The sequence below is a fragment of the Mus caroli genome, chromosome 2 (genome assembly GCF_900094665.2).
Source record: "Mus caroli chromosome 2, CAROLI_EIJ_v1.1, whole genome shotgun sequence".
NCBI classification, from domain to species: Eukaryota; Metazoa; Chordata; class Mammalia; order Rodentia; family Muridae; genus Mus; species Mus caroli.
In genome coordinates this window covers 155,044,488-155,061,671 of record NC_034571.1, presented here as the reverse complement: position 1 = coordinate 155,061,671, position 17,184 = coordinate 155,044,488, and the positions used below count along the sequence as shown (strand labels likewise).

Here is a 17,184-nt window from a genome sequence, read left to right as displayed (position 1 = left end):
CCAACACCGGGTAAGTTCCCTTGGGCTGAAGGTTAACTCTGCCTGGAGACCGCCAGGCGGGACGTGCCCACTGTGATAGACTTCCTCTTCTCTTCTCTCAGCACGGGGACCCTGGATGTGCTCGCCATATGATGGTGCTGGTTTAGGCCAATGGTCTAGGAGCAGAAACGAATGGTCTTTTCTTGTGGAAGTACAGAACGGCAAATATGAAAACTCCAGGCTGGCTCTGAAGGAGCAGCGGGTCTCTAGAGGGAGATGAGACTAGCCTTAGTCCGGGTGGAGCCGAATCCAAGACCTAATTATCTGCTAATTGCCATGGAACATTTGGGAGGCACAAAAATATACCCTCCTACTCGCTGAGATGGTGAAGGGCTGGGAGGGTTGAGAAAGGGCAAGGGAATTAATATAATACTAAAAGGATAACTAACTTATCCTTGTGATAAATGGCTGAGGATTGGGTCGACTTGTTACTGAGGCATAACGGAGCCTAAGCTGACTGATACATTCAGTGAGTGGTTTTAACAAGCAGTCACTTACTGACCATCTGCTACAAGACAAGGACTTCACAGAGCTGATACACAATCCTGCAGATGACGCAGTCAAGGTCAGAATCATCACTCACTGAACAGACAAGGAGACTAAAATACCAGATGCAGAGGTGGTGGCCACACAGCTGAGACGTGCTGGGATTTGATCTGGAATAGTGGGCCCAGAGACGAACTCATGAGCCAGGGGGTCAAATCTGTGATCCCAGCACATGGAGGGCTGGGACAGGAGAAGGGAGAGTCTGAAGTCAGCCTGGGCTACACAGCAAGACCCTCACCCAAAAGCAAATGGACAAAGTCAAACTCACAACAACTTTAAAGACTGAACCTTTGCAAGGTGCCACATGGATTTCCAGAGCCCTCTCTGAATGCAGACATCTGCCACCTCAGGGTCAGCAGGGACTTTCGCTCAAGGTTAATAAAATCGTGATGCCAGAGTCTCCAAAGACAATGAGCCCATCTCTCAGTCCTAAAGCCCCTAAAAACACTGCCAACCCCAGCTGGAGGCTCTCCCGATAGACTTGATAGTGTCTCATGCCCATGTGTGTCTATGAACTGAAAGACTATTTACTGAGTATCTATATCTACTTTGTGCCAGGCCTGTTTGGAGCTGCTAGGGATTACTAGTGAACAAGGGCCACTGGAGCTTACTGTCCTATGCCAGAGAAACCATCCGAGACAAGTGGCTCGCACAGCACATGGGAGGGCTGTACACAGCTGGAAGGAGGTGGTGAGCAGGTGACAGTATCAGGAGGAATTCTCTTTCAGTCCAACTGGACTTTAGGAGGAAGTTGCAGGAAGACAGACACTGGTAGGAGGGGAGGGAGGCAGCCAAGCCTGTACTGGCTTGGGACATCCATGCTGCCCAGTGGCCAGTCCGACCACCTTCACAGGGGAGTGCACAGGTGTCACCTTGGTCAGCGAGGGAACATCACTGTGAGCAGAGCAGGCTGGGGAAAGGAGCAGAGGCGAGAGGGATGATGGGGGCAAAGCCCTCCCACAGATGGCACTGCGATTACCCTCCCCAGAAAGGAAGCCAGCACTCCTTCCCCGTGCTTATCTGATGCTGTGGTTGGAGAGACAGGCCAGGGCAGGCCTGAGGGTTGCTTCGCTAGCACATCTGCCTCCAGGCAGCTGACATCCGCTTGGCCTGCGGCTTTTTCTGTGGCTTCCGTATCACAGGGTGCCCTGGTGGCTGCTATTTTGCCCCTGTTTAGGGACCTATGGCCGTGTGGGGTACCCAGGGCCAATGTGCCTGGCCCCTCTTCAGGTTTTCGCTGCCTGGAGCAAACGGAAGGGGTCATTTAAATATTCCAAGTGTCCTAGAGGGATAATTAAGCCTAGCAAGAAGAGACATGTGATACATGGTGTCTTGTTAATCCCCATAACACTACAAGCTCAGAGAGGTTAGGTGGCTTGTCCAAGGACACACAGCCACATGAAACTACAGACTGAAGATTCTGAAGGGGTTTGTCTATAGGGCCTGACTTACTTTTATAGAGTATTCTTTTTACTTCTGTCTAGGTGATTATATCCCAAGCAGCTACTTCCAGGAGATTTAAATAAATATACATAAATACATGAATATGTATCATTCATAGGTAAGGTCCTCCAGAGCCCCACATTGATCCTCAAGGGACCATAACATACACTTCAAGACAATCAGAGGGGACTTCAACAAAGCCTTGATGTCCGGGCAATGTCCCTGGAAGATTAGAAGGAGTTGGAGGTATAAGAGAAACCCACTATGGACTCCGGGGCCTGAAGATTAGGAAGTAGGAGGCAGGATGGTCTGGCTGGGGAAGGAGCTTTAGAGAGTGGCAGACAGGATCCCAGGGGAAGCAGAAACCCAGGAGCTTGGAGGTGGGTGAGCTCTGGGCTGGCCGGAGAGGCTTTGGGATGGAAACAGGGGTGAGGGTAAGGAGGAGCTGCCAGTGCCTGGGGTCCATGGAAGGGGCAAACTATCAAGCAGTCCGCTGAGCTGGCTGCAGATTGTAACGGGAAAGTTAAAGACAAGAGGTTCATGAAGTCACCCCAGTAGCAGAAGGCCAAGCTTTGAAGGGACAGCCAGCAGCATGAAGAAGTAGGTTAGAGCAGGGTGGGAAGGGGGCCATGCTGCGACCAGGTCTGTGTCTCAGCTTCCAGTGGGCAGTAACAGTCACTAAGATGGGTGAGCGTGGTAGGGGTAAATCAAGGCTACTTCCAGCCTCGCCTCCTCTAGGATGAGCCCCTCCAGGGTGTGGGTGTTTCAGTCTGTGCTCACAGCCTTTCTGAGCTCCTCAGAGGTAAGAGAGTGGCATGGGTCTCCTAGCGAGAAAAATGGAAGCCTTCGTCCCCCATAGCTGCTCCAATGATCAACTCAACCATGGGTGGACGTGAGGGGTGACCTTCCTGGAAAATGGCTCCCAGACCCCATGAGAGACAGGAATCCACCCACCTGTGATTGTTTTCCCAGGCCCCTCCGGAGTCACAGCTGAGCCTAAGCTGCCTCCTCCAGTGGTACCCCACTTCAGTACCTGATCTCAGTAACAATAGGTTGGTTCCTGAAGAAGGCAGCTGGGAGAGGCATCGGGGACCCAGTGAGTCTCAGACAGAAAGCTAATCTCTAGCAGGAAGCCCCCACCCCAGCAATCCCCCTCCCACCTGTGACTGCCAGCACGGCAGAACAGGAGCAGTTGGTGGGACCAGCTGGAATTATTTCTGAGAAGAGTGCCAGGATTGACACCATGACTAGAGTCTACACTCTGGCCACCTTCCTTCGTCACGTAAGCCTTCAGCGGGAGCCTACCTAATGCCAGTATGCAGCAGACATCAAGCCCCATCCAAAGCTCCCTGGCTCCCTTCCCTAGGAAGGGGTGGCATTCTATTCACAAAGCACAACACCATGCCAGGCATAGCTCATCCTGTGTCATCCTTTAACCTGCCATTCCGTAGGATTAGAGAGGTAAAAGTGACCTGCCTGGGGTCACACGGTGATCCCGTGGAGCAGAAACCTGCTCCAAGCCGAGCCCTAGATCTATATTCAGTCTCTGTTCCTGACAAGAGGTCTTCACGGACTAACAATTCTCCAGCCACACCCACCCTTCCTAGGTCATCCCCTTGCATCCAGCCCAGACTCCACACACAACAGGTGACACTCAGCAGCTGGTAATTTGACTGTCTGTCCCTGTCAGATGGGAAGGCCAGGTTGCCTAGCAGCCTTCAAGGAAGCCATGGGGGTATCCAGAGCAATTTTTCTCAGACAGCCCCACACAGAACACAGCACCTCCCACTCTAGATGCAGTGGAAGCTTGGAGGCCACATGTGCTTGCACCAGAGCACAGGTCCCCCCCGCTGGGGGGGGGCATCCTGGCCTCCTCCCCAGCTGAGCTGCTCTGAGTCATCCATCTACTCATTCAACATGGATGACAGCCCTTCTAGCTACTAAGTAAAGTGTGGGCAACATGAACGTGTACATGCCATCCCAGAGAAGGTGCCAGTGCCCACTTTGCAGGTGTAGACACTGAGACCCAGACAGTCTGAGGTGCCCGTGTCATGTCACTGACTACTCAGGATGAAACTGGGATTGAAAGCAGTCATTACCCACCAGTGACCCTAGTTCTTGGCAGTCACCCATAGCTGTTTCCCCCACCCCACCCCACCCCACCCCCGGCCAGCTGGCTGTGTGACCTCCCTTGGGCAGTGCTGGGCCCCATGTCTCGGACCATTCTTTGTGTCTGTATGGGGATTAGGAAGGAAGCTCTCAGGAGGCATGAAGGATTCTGGTTCCTGGTCTTTCTCTCTGTTCCCTTAATGTTCCACATAAAGGAACACAGGCAAGAGCTGTCAGCTTCCATTTCTGGGATGCACGTGCATGAAGCCAGATCCCCTTCAGTGACGATGGAGAATAGGAGGGCCAGAAGGATCACTGTCCTTTCTGCCGGCCACCTCCCGGCCGGCTCCCAGGGGCAGTGGGAAATGCCACTAACAGGAGCCTCTTTCACCTGCTACACCTTTTGCTCCTCCTTGCTTTGTCACTGCGCATCTCCTCCAAAAGGGTGGCCGTGGAGATCCCAGCTGGTCGTTTCCGTTTCCCATCCCTCACTTAATGAGAAGAAAGGTGGCCTTTACAAAAGATGGGGAGAATTTTCATTGCTTCCCCCACTTTTTCCCTGGTGCCGTCCCTAGCTGCACCTCATTCCTGTCACTTGCTCAGAAGACCTTTCCCATGCTCAGTCCAGTGTTATCTGGATCCTTACACGTCATGGGCTGTCGCCATCACTGTTCTCACTGTTTCTTGTCTAAATCCATTAGCCCTCTTCCCAATCTATTCCCACAAACACCTACACCTGGCTAGGTCTGCTATATGTAAGCTGAATGCAAGCTGAATGAATATATAAATATATGTATGAATACAAGAATAGATGAATGAATGAATGAATGAATGAATGCTTCCTGAGTGCCCTGGGCATCAAGACTGGTGACTAATCCTACTTAGCAGAGACAAGGCCAGCCACACACAGAATTTCTTATCAGAGAGGAAGGACCATATCCAGGCCCTTGGACCCTGCACAGCATTCTCACTGCAGAACATGGCCTGACCCCGCCCAGGATCCAGCATCACCCATCTTGCCCTCCGGGGCCAGCCTGAACACCTTCACCCCTTGAAGCAGCAGGCACCGCTGCTTACCTTCTGCAGAGACGCACCTGCAATGCACCAGTGTCTCGTGAGGAGCCTGAGCCTCATTCCACGGAAGCCCAGGCAGCGAGAGAACGCGCCTGCGACAGCCTCTGCGAGATGCTGCTGCATAATCAGCACAGAAAGAGAAAAAATGCCAGAAATAGCAGCTTTATAAGCCTGCCGACGACTCTTGGTCCTCTATTGGCTGGAGGCCCAGCACCCCCGCCCCCCATCCCGTTCCTACAAGGTGAAACAGGAAAACCTGTTATTTAACCTCTTTGATCCAAATCCATCTCCTATCCCAATTTGGGCCCACATGTTTGGAGCACCGTACCAGGTCTTGGGGAACAGATGAGGAGGCAGCCCCCCCATACACAGCTCCATCACCCCTGGCTTCAGAGGCATGCTGCCTGGGAGAAGCCCCTGCACGGAAGGCCCTTCAGAAGGCAAATTGTCAGCACCTGCCAAGGTGTAAAAGCTGCACGCCTTTCATTCCGCAATTAGACTCCTGAGCATCCATGCTGCGGAAATACCTGCATCCCGCACACAGGCACACCAGCGTATGCTGCTCAGTACACAGACCTGAGGCAGGATGAACATCTGAAGCCAGAACTGACTGAAGACACTAGACACATCCATTTTTACAGACCAGATTTGATGGAGCTTGTCTGTGGAAGACAATTTGGAACTGGTTGGGAGAAAGTCAAGGCCATGGTTCTGTTTGTATAAAAATATGAACTGGTGTGTGTATGTGTGTTGGGGAGGGATGCTCTTGAGCATGTGTGTGCATGCCCACACATGTTCACGTTTTTGTCGTGTGTGTGTGTCTGTGTGCATGAATTGGGATAGAGGCTCATGCCTTGGATTTACATTGTCAAGGGCACCAGGCTGTTAGCTGTAGTCACCCAATGAGCAGGAGGAGGGAACTCAGCTGCCACGTCTGTCTTTTTGTTTTTCTTTTGCACAAGCAAATGTTGCATATATGACTAAAAATACAAACATAGAAGTCTCCCTCTGTTAATCATCCCTGCTGAAGTTAGGCCAAGAGGCTAATGTCACCCTTTAAGGAACAATGAGCCTTGGAACTGTGTAGCCCCAGGACCTATGAATGCCTACTAATCTCGTCAGCTTTCATATGAACACAGCTAAATCAGAGCCCCGTGAAGAAGGGGGGAAGCTGGGTTCGACTTCTCGCTCTGCTGGCTGAGATAGCTGACGTCCTAGGGCCTCGACTCCTCAGTCTATAGAATGGGGAGAGTAATATTTACTTGACTCCATGAGCTTGGTGCTATCACATTGATGGGATGTTTGGGGAGACATGCCAGTGCAACAGAAGCTGAGACGCTATCGAAGCTGAAAGAGATCTCAGGCCTGAGAAATAAGAACACTGGAGAATCCTGCTAGTCAACACACACAACAAAGGTCAGCCAAGTGGCAGACAAGGACCAGGGCACAGCAAAGCCCGGTGATAAAGGGGCCAGTGCCCAGAGCAGGAGGGAACTGTGGTGGAGATGAACAACTGTAGCTTCTATGTCTGCATCTTTCTCCCTCTGTTTCCACTTCCTGCAATGCTCTTGCCAGCCTGTCCCACCCTTCCAAACCTGCCAAGCTCTTCCTCCCTGAGGAGCCCCACTGCTCTCTGGCATGGGTCACGCCCCCCTCATGGGGAGGTCATCCTTCCTGCAGCACAAGTTAAGGCTTGTGCCAGGTGTGTCCCTGTATTTACTAAGTGACTTCCCCTGAGAGACTCTGATCATTGAGACGCTTGAGTTTATCCATCCTGGTTATCTCTAAGTTAAGTCCAGCTCCTAGACAAGGCCCGATACCTGATAGGCACTCAAAACAGAGAACACACACAACCATGGAGCCAGACAGACCTGGGAAATAACACCTCACGTGGTCCTCTGTGCACACAATGCACATAGATGCATGCACACTCAGCAGGATTTGAACAAGGAGCAGAGTCTGGGAATACAGGGACTCCCTGACTTACAGAATTACATCTTGGCAAGTCCACGGCAAGCTGAAACTATCCCGTCTCAAAACCCTACTCCAGATACCACGGCTTAGCCCAACCCACCTCAAACAGGTGCAGGACACTTACAGACATCACAGCGGAGTGGCTTGGGTGACTGACTGCTGTACTTGCATGTCATTGGGATTGTCCCCAGCCTCCTGGTGCACACTGCTGTGACACATTCTTGCTTGGCTTTGGTTTGGTTTGGATATTTGTTTGTTTTGAGACAGGGTCTTGCTCTGCAGCCCAGGCTGGCCTTGAACTCACAATTCTGCATTCACTTCTCAGGTGCTGGTATTATAGATATGAGTCACCAATCCTGACTGCTTTTGCATTATTATAAAAAAACAAAAAAAACACAAAAAAACAAAACAAAACAAAAAACAAAAACAAAAAAACAAATCTTTGGTCAGGGACAATCTGGTTAGAGAAAATGGGTGCATTTGAAGAGACTGAAGTAGGTTGATCTGAGACAAGTCCTGGAAGCCTCTATATTCTTCTCCCAATCTTGAACCCCACTCCTGCCAATGTTGGGGGGGAGGAAGCATCACTCTGCAGGGCAGAGGCCAGGATGGGGTCTCTGGACCAAGTTCTCACACCTGGGCTGGGAGGCAAGGCTCAGAGTGTGGTCCCACACCGGAACAAAGGTGATACTGAGTGTCCCAGTCATGATTTACACACTTTGAGGGTGCCAGCAACAGGTCTGGGCAGGGCCAGGGTGGGTAACCCCCTATCACAGTGGGCTGAACCATGAGGCTTTCTTGACAAGGTGAGCTTCAGAATGGGGGGTGGTCAGCTCCATTCCAGGACCCACTGCTCTTTTCATAGCACTGAACAACATGTGGCCAAGGTAACCAGAGCAGGCTGCAGGATCTACAACTGGCATGGAACTGGGGAGGTGCCCTGCACCTGGAGGCCCCTAGAACTTTTGTTTTAGATTATTAGTTTTTGTTTAGTATACTTAGTTTTCAGATTACTCAGCTGTTGGGTGGTTATGGTTCAAAACAGAGACACAAAGAGATGAGTCAGCTTCCTGTGGAGGGGCTGGGGGCCTGCTGGGAAGACATTTCCATTTCTGCCTTCCTCTCTAGAGCCCTAGAGACAGCTCACGCTATATGTGTGTATGTGTGTTGAAATAAAACCTCTTGTGGGACTTTGGTGGGGGTTCATTTCCAGGGTGAAGGGACTACGACCTGGTTCCTGGGCCAGTTTACCTGGGTTGGAAGTCTGGCCCTACCTTTCCTTGTTCAGATACCTCTCTGAGCCTTCATTCACTAATGTGGAGACAGGAGTAATAGCTTTCCCCTGGTTTTAGCATGCAAAGCAGGTGTTAACTATGGGAAGAGTCTGGTCTGGTGCCTGGCACAAACTAGGTGGTTCATAAACATCACCATTAAGAATGACAGCCCCCATCAGAGGCACTCCCTGACATCTGCACAGCAGAAGTCTGCCAGACAGGGGAGAAAGCTTAGGCTCAAAGCAGCCTTGAACTTCTGTCTTCCCTTTCATAAGGCTCCAGTGCACAGCCAGGCCACTCTACAGTGATTTCCCACAATCCACTAGAAACCATTCATGAGCACACATGGGCCCTGAGCTGTCTTCATCTACTAAATAGGGACATAATGAACGACGGTCCACAGAAACTCCAGGAAAGGCACTGGGGAGATGGCTCAGTCAGTAAAGTGTTTGCTTTGCAAACATGAAGACCTGAGTTAGACCAGATTCCCCAGAACACGTAGAGACAGACAGACAGACTGATGACAGACAGACAGACAGACAGAGGAGAGGGAAAAGGAGAGGGAGACAATGCTTCAGGAAGACATACAGGGCTAAGGAGCTTTCAGCCATGTCACAGGGCTCTTTTCTCTGAGCCGGAATCCAGAGTGGAGCCCTCCCTGGATCACGTCCCACCAAGAGACTCAGGAAAGCCCCTTGCAGGTCTAAAGAAAACATGAAGACTGAGGAAGCAGAGGCGGGAGAGGGGGCAGGCAACCCATGCAGGAAACAATAGTGGCCTTGAGCATCCACACTGGAACTAACTGGAAAAGCAAGCACTAGCCCAAGGTACCTCAGGCTGACCAAACCCGCCCCGCCCCGCCCCATCCCTTGACTCACGAAGCCTCTGCGCATGGCGCAGCCTTAATAGTAACGGCCTAATTTTAAACCCGTGATTATCAGGGTTGATTTCCATGGAACCTTCCTTTCACAGTCTCGAGAACCTCTCAGGAGCGGTAATTGCCAAGTTCAATTTTAGCTCCGTCACACCCAACTGTCGGTGCTAAGGCGGCTGCTGCTCCGACGCCAGGTAAGCTGGTAATGAAGTCAGCTTCGGGCGTCTAATTTCACAATATTGTGATGTCTCTGTCGGCACCTGTAAGAGCCGAGAAGCTGTGAGCTGCCATTGAATGGATTGCATGTGGGGAAGTGACTGAAGCCGCTTTGTGCATCTTGGGGCTCTATCTCGAGCCCAAGCTCACTGGGTCTGGATGAGTCTTGGATGCCTCTACCCACAATGCCTATGCCGCAGGTGCACCACACCCTACAGGGACACCCATCATGCTGTCGTGTGTCCTCAAACGATCCTCTTGCAGGGGACATATAGAAAAGGGGATTCAGCACCCACTGTTCCCATGTAAAAGCATTTATGGGTCCCACTGTCCTTAAGGCCAGAGTTGGACACATCTCAAGATGGAGCCCTATCCACACGCAGTCCCACTGCCTTGCGACTCTGCAACTCTGGCTTGTACTGTGGTTCACCAGTTTCGTTTCCCATTAGTTCTCCCTTGTCCTTTGGAAGGATGGAAAGCTCTGCATGTGTGAGCAAAACCTGTGAGTAGAGGGGCTTGGGGATAAGTTGTTAAGGATGCTCAAGCATCAACATCCAACTTCGAACCTAAGCACTCACGTGAGAAGCTCCGTATGTGTTGGTGCGCACCTGTAACCTCAACCCTATTGATGCGGGCACTGTCAGATCTCTGGAGGACATGGCTCAAGCTGAGGCCACAGCCCTTCTACTGAAAGTTCTCCTCATCCATGCCCTCTCCCAGAATCCTTGGGTTGAGCTGACTCTAGGCATTTCAACATGTATATACACATGCTCTGGTCAGCCCTCCAGCAACTCCTAGGTCAGTGGTTCTCAACCTGTGGGTTGCAATCCCTTTGGGGTCAAATATCAGATATTTACGATTCATAGTAGTGCCAAGATTATAGTTATGAAGTAGCAACAAAATAAGTTTATGACTGGGGGGCATCTCCACAGTATGAGAAACTTTATTAAAGAAGGTTAGGGACCACTGGTCTAGACCTCTGCGATGCAGAATCTTTGGAGACTCACTGTCATCAACCCATGAACTGACACGAATATTAGCCAACCCTGCTCTGGGGTGTGCATGGCTCCTTTTACCCTGTGTGGCTGCAACTCCCAACACCACACCTTCCTCACTCCCCAGAATTCTGCTTCTTCTCAACCATAGAGGACCTAGCCCAGCTAGTTCTGGTGTCCTCTAAAATGCAAATCATTCCCCTTCCCCTCCCTCTCCCCTTGAGGCATAGCCCAACCTTCTGCACCAGCTCACCAAAGCCCCACTCAGGGACACTGAGCACCCTGGTTCTCAGGACCCCCATTACGCTTGCATTAGTCAATTAAAACCTTTACTTCCTTCTTGCAGAGCCCACAGGAGTCTCTGCTCCAAAGGAAGAGGTGGGTCCTCAGCTGGGCCAGAGATAGAAACGGGGGGAGGGGAAAGTAACCCCTCTTTGGAGACCTTGCTCCAACCCACCAGGGGTTGATCCTCCTCCAAGAGGTATCAATGACCTTTGCAGAACTAAACGCAATACCAGAATCCTATATGCAGAGCAGACCCCAGGGCCAGCCTGGAGGTTGCCGTAATCCAGCTGCATGTTTGGACAGGAGCCACCCTGCAAAGCTCCGTCAACTCAGCCTGTCGCCTGAGGAGGGAAGCACTCACCTTTGCTAATCACCCTAATTCATTTTTTATTACCACTTTTCCCTTCTTCTGTTTGCCCTCTGATTGAGGATATTACCCCAGGCGTTTAAAAAACAACAGATCAGACCACAATGGCAAACATAGCTCTTCGCTGAAATCTGCATTGATGGGCGGATAATTCCACATCACAAAGACCCCGGAGTCTGCATGTTAGGCAGACTGGACAGGAGGTATCTGCACAATTGAAGGTTTGACGGAAGATAATGAGCTGTGTGGTACGGGCAGGATAAAATGGGCACCTCTTCCTGCTGCTGGCAAAGATAGACTACCCTTTTGGAAATAGCATGCCAGAGGCTGGGAAGATGGCCAGAGGAAGCTAGTAGACCTGGGTTTGAATCCTCAGAACCCATGTAGAAGCTGGGCATAAGAGTGTGTGCCAGCAATCTCCGTGCTCCTAAGGTGTGAGATGGGAGACAGATAGGAGCGTCCCAGGAAGCTTGTGGGCCAGCGTCAATAAACAACAAAGAGACCCTGAGTCACGCAACATGGAAGGTGGGGGCTGACAGTCTGCATGTCCACATATATGCACATACATCATCATACAGAGAAATAACATACCAACAAAATCAGGAGCTATAAATATGCTGTGTGCTCTTATTTTATTATTATTATTATTATTTTGTTAAGACACAAGTTTGTGTAGTTCAGTCTGGCAACAAAGTCACTGTTTAGCCAAGGATGACCATGAACTTCTGATCCCCCTACTTCCACATCCCAAGTGCTGAGACTACAAGTATACACACCCTCCGTGGTATAGACGGTGTTAGGGACAGAGCCGCAGACTTTGTGCATGCCAGGCACTCTACCAACTGACACAGCTCCTCTGGAGTCCTTCATGAAGCTGTTATCCTGGTGGGGTGGGGTAGAGGAAGGGAATGAGAGGGTGGGACCGGATCCACCGACACATGACAGGGTAAATGACATGCTGCTCCCAGAAAGAAACCAGGAGTGGGGTATTTCTGATAGATCAGGATGAGGTAGCCTCAATGACAGCATTGAATACTAAAACGACAAAGGGCCAACATGAGCCGTGTTCTGGAATCTTAAGTGGGCTAGGGACGGATGGTTCCCCCCCCCCCGGTGATTTGGGGTAGAAAATATCATGTTCATGGTTTATGGTTTAATAAAGAAAGGGGGAACTGTCTTTTCAGGACCGAGACCACCCACAAGTCTTGCTTGCTCAACAGAAATGTTCCCACACCAGAGACAAACTCCCTTATCTCTGAAGGTCAGGCTGACAGTGCCCCAGATCCTCCAGTCCAAGCAACGGGAGCTGACGTGTCCCTTTGGGCAAAGCCAAGGTTACCTTGGCTGGAAGATGAGGCTGGGTCTGTTGGCCCTTGCCTTGGAGATCAAGCATGAATTCAGAACAGAGGCTATGAATTTCCACCTTCAGCCCACCTCACTGGTGTTCCTACTTTCCTCCTAGGGGGACATCTCAGCTGGAGATGTATGTGTTATGGGGGTCATTTCTGGAAAACAACTGCCTCTTTCTCCTGTCCCTTCCTGCCTTCCTTTCTTCCTTCCCTCTTTCTTTCCATAGCAGGCCTCATGGCAGGTGCTAGTGTTGCTCTGCACGTGAGCCAAATAAAATCAATCTCACTGATTTTCATAGTTTACTCTCCAGGGTAGAAATGATCAAATAATTCCCCAAATACATTATACCCCCAAAGGAATATACTAGAGGCTAGGATAGGGAAGAGGGTGACCATGTCAGGAACTAGAGCATGATAAGAAGCGAGAGCTTAGATCAGAGGGAGTGGACAGCACAAGTCTCCATGTAAGGATGCAGGTTGGAACATTCCAGACAAGGTCAACAGGCCAGAACGGAGGCAATAGCCAGGCTGACTGCTCACCACGTCCCCAGAACAGAGCCTGGAGCCTGGGGCTTAATGTAAAGTGGTTGAGAGTGAGGTCTGAGAAGCAAGCAGTGGCTAGACCGCATGGGAACTGGCAGACCAAAGGTGAGTTGCATGGAGAGGTTTTAAACAGAAGATCTGAGAAGACCATAACTCATTTCTCCACACAGAAGAGACAGAGCTGATTCTACAGTGGAAAGATTCCATCGCCTTCCCAGGATGCAGCATTTAGTCACTGGACAGAAAATGTCCCTACACTGCATTGAAAGCTGAAGTTCCCTGTCTGGAATGAATGGCGCGGCCACCTTTCAGAAAGACAGGAGAGGGAGCAGCAACTTCGTGAGTGGGCAGAACACCAGGCAGGGCAGGCCTGTCACTAGAGAGTCAACCGTACTGGGGACACCTGGTCCAGTAGGGTGGTGGCATATTACTAACAACAAGGCAGGCAGTGGATCTCTGTGAGTTTGATGCCAGCGTGGTCTACACAGTGAGTTCCAGCATAGCCAGGACTACATAGAGAAACTCTGTTGCAAACAGAACAAAACAAGCAAACAAAAATAAAACAACAAAAACCAAACATCAAGGCATTAAGAAAGCACAGCTATGCCTTTTCCTAGTCCTGGGAGAAACGACCCAGGGCCCTCTGCCACTGTTCAGGGCTCCATCTGCGAGGCAGAAGGTGCTTCCCAGAAGTGTAACAACAACAACGCCGAGGCTCTTCCTAGTGGTTTTATCTCTTCCTGATTTTTTTCTTGTTTAAAATCAAGTCTGGCACGTGGGCCCCTGAAGCTAGATTTGAAAAGGGAACTCGGGTCAACTCTGCCAGGTGCATAACCAACCATGAGTTCTTACCTTATCTTAGCTCCATAAACAGACAGACACTGCTACTTCCATTATGAAGAGGGGGAAACTGAGGCCCAGAAATAATGAATAGCTTTACCAGCTCTAGCTTCGCCCCCTGATATCAGCTCTGTGTCCTTACATCTGTTGTTCCTTCTACTTGGAATAACGACCCAGGCTCTGATCACGATCCAAAGCGGGCAGGCCTCCCCTGGTCTGACAAACCCTCGCCTTCAGTCTCCAGCCTGGCCTGGGGATCCCATGGTATCCCGAGCTATACCTAATGTTTGCCACGCACATTTGAAATGGATCTTGTCATGTATCTGATAAGACAGAAGCTTACAGGATGGGGGTCACATGTAACTGTACCTGCCACCTGCCACAAAGCTGCAGACACAGTGGACTGGACATGGCTTTTGGATGTTGCAATGAATGAAGGGCATACGTTAACTGACTCTTACAAACTGTTGTATCCAGGAGTGACTCCAGGTAAGTACGATAAAGCATATTTCCTGGGCAATGTAAGTGAAACACATATGTGTGTATATATTTGTGTGTTATGCGTTCATGTATGTTTGTTCGTGTGTATGTATGTATTCATGCATGTTGGGTTTTCATGTGTGTGAAATATTTATGTGTATGTGTGTTTGTGTGTATATGTTATTCATGTGTACATGGTATACCCACATGTACATGCTTATGTGCATGTATGTATGCCTTATAGAACTCAACCAGAAAATTTGCAGTATATAATGTAGTGTCAGCATCCTGAGGACTTCCATTTAACCCCCAAATGACACTGAGGTGGCTTTGGGTTAAAGCACCTGCCATGCAAGTGTAAGGACCGGAGTTCGATTCCTAGCACCCATGCAGAGCCAGGGAAACCTTCAATCCCAACACAGAGGAGGGGGAAACAGGAGGGAACCCTGAGACTTTCTGACCAGCTAGTCTAGACCCAGATTCAGTGAGGGACCCTGTCTCAAAAGATAAGCTGGAAAGCAACTAAGGAAGACACCCAATGTTGTTCTCTGGCTTCCACACACTCACATGTCCTGTAACCCCACACACATATATGCATGCTAGTGTACACACACACACACACACACACCACTACCCTTGGGTGAATGACTTAAAGAATCAGCATCAGGACCTCCTGCTGCAAGAGATTCCTATCCTGTGAACTGACTGCAAACCTGCTGGAGGTAAGATGCTCCTGGCCCATTCTCAGTCGATGTGCTCTATGGTAAACACACACACACACACAAAACCCAATTACTCTGTCTAATGACTTTCACCTAGACAGAGAGAAACTATGTACAGATGTACTAATAGCTGATAAAGTAGCCATACTTTAGGATTTCCTGAGCACAGTGACAATTACACTGCAATGTCCCCTGTGGGGAGCCTGACAGCTGAGGGACATGTGGCTGCTATAGAGAAACAGCTTTGAGGACAAGGCAGCTCTCAAACCACCTGCCGGGATGCACTTGTTCCTCCGCACTGCCTGGACTAAAATACAGAAGGAGGGAGGGGATGGCACAGAGGAAAGTCTGGTCCTACCTGGGCCTGCAGGGACAGAGAGCTGCAAGAGCACCTCCCGTGGAGAGGAACAGGCTGTGGTTCCCGTGTCTCTCCCAGGTTGGGCTCCTGAGTTAAGTCTGACAGTGTGATTGACTCCAAGAGGCTTCCTGGGGGAGCTACAGGGAAAAGCAGGCTTCTCCCATTCTCTACTGAAGATGTAAACTCCTTGACAGATGGAGGTGTTACTCGCTGCTCTCCTAAGGTCCAAGTGACCCGAGCAGCCCCGAGTACCAGGGATAAGCTAGAAGACAACTGATCTGTCCTTAACACCCACATGAGGTCAGAGTGTGGCATTAGGAAAAATAAGTCTAGAGAGGCTGGGAAACAGGTTCAAGGTCACCCAGCATCTAAAGCGCCAAGATGTGAATCCAGGCACTTCATCTGATGTGTGACCATCTGGCTCCACATTAAAAGTTAACTCATCTCTCAGGTGGATGGGAAGAACATAGGAAGCACAGGGCCCCCTGAAATCACCCACGGAGCCATCAGCAAATGTTTTCAGAATAAAAAAAAAACAAGCCCTGAAGGTCTTACCTTCCTCTCCAGAAAGTCCAGGTCTAGCCGAAACACAGCTCACTGCAGAAGTAAGATTTATGCATGAGATTGACCTGGGGTTAACTATGGAATCAGAATCATTTCCAATAAGTTTTTGAATCATTCTGAAAATGAGACCCAACTTCAAGATAAGCACGCTTTAATTAGCTGTAGTATGCAGCCGACCTCCTGGCAAATGAGCCCTGAAGTTGAGGCCTAAGGCAGGAGGCCCAGCTGGAGATGCCAGACCCCCACAAGAGCAAGTTCTCCAAGAGGAAAAGCAAGAGGCAAGCAGCACACAGGCCCCTTGCACACTCGCATGTATGGATACACATGCACACGAAGGTGAACACGCATGCACACACCTCTCAGGAGGCAGCTTCATGTGGAGGTCACCCACAGCGATAAGGACAAATCCTGGTTCCTCTGCCACCTGGTACTCTAGCCATTTGGGCCAGTCTTCACCTACAAATGGCAAAGGGCCATCTGGGCTTATTTCTACCCTACATTTCCCTTTGAAATTCCACAAAAGTTCAAACAAAACTCAAAAAACAGGAACTAGATGCTTTGGGAAGCTACTAAACTCACTTTCATATTCTCTCCTTGCTTCTAAACCCCAAAAGGATGACAAAGAAATAAAAAAACAACCCTCTCAATACACACATATTCATAATGCATAAATATTCACAATTCACATACAGATCAATGTATGGGGAAATTTGATCAGTCTATAAGAACCCAGGGGGCAACAGGAAGGGGGCAGCCATGAGAGACACTGAGACACTGCTGGAAATAAAAAAGCCAAAGGAGAGAATGACAACACGGCCCGGGAGCCCTAAGGACCATGGAACCCACAGTCACTAGAAAAGCTATCCCTGCCAAACTCAGTGAAGTCCCAAGAGCAGCAGAGGAGGCTGAGGACAGAGCAAATGAAGTGGTTTATGCATCAGCCCGAAGCCTTTGATCAGTGGCTTGGTCCAGCCTACAGCTAAAGACAGCAACGCCTTATGTTTTTGCTGTGAAGCTCAGATGAAAAGAACATGCACAGTAGAAGTGACCACAGATGCAAATTAAGAGTCACAGTGGAAGTCGATGCTGGTCCAGAACACTGGTTCCCTAACCCAGCACACCAGGCACATTG

At 50.0% G+C, this 17,184-nt stretch overlaps 1 protein-coding gene across 4 annotated transcripts in view; it reads right to left on the bottom strand.

Annotated features, from left to right (window-relative positions):
• Nucleotides 1-17,184, bottom strand: part of Tox2 (TOX high mobility group box family member 2) — a 120,070-nt gene that overhangs the window by 92,606 nt on the left and 10,280 nt on the right. For 2 of the 4 annotated variants that reach the window (XM_021156338.2, XM_029474327.1), the window contains exon 1: nt 5,215-5,334. The exons of the other annotated variants lie outside the window; for them this stretch is intronic. In XM_021156338.2, the coding sequence (XP_021011997.1) occupies nt 5,215-5,334 (120 nt within the window). Of the gene's footprint in view, nt 1-5,214; nt 5,335-17,184 lie in introns of those variants that run through there. 4 annotated transcript variants of the gene reach the window in all.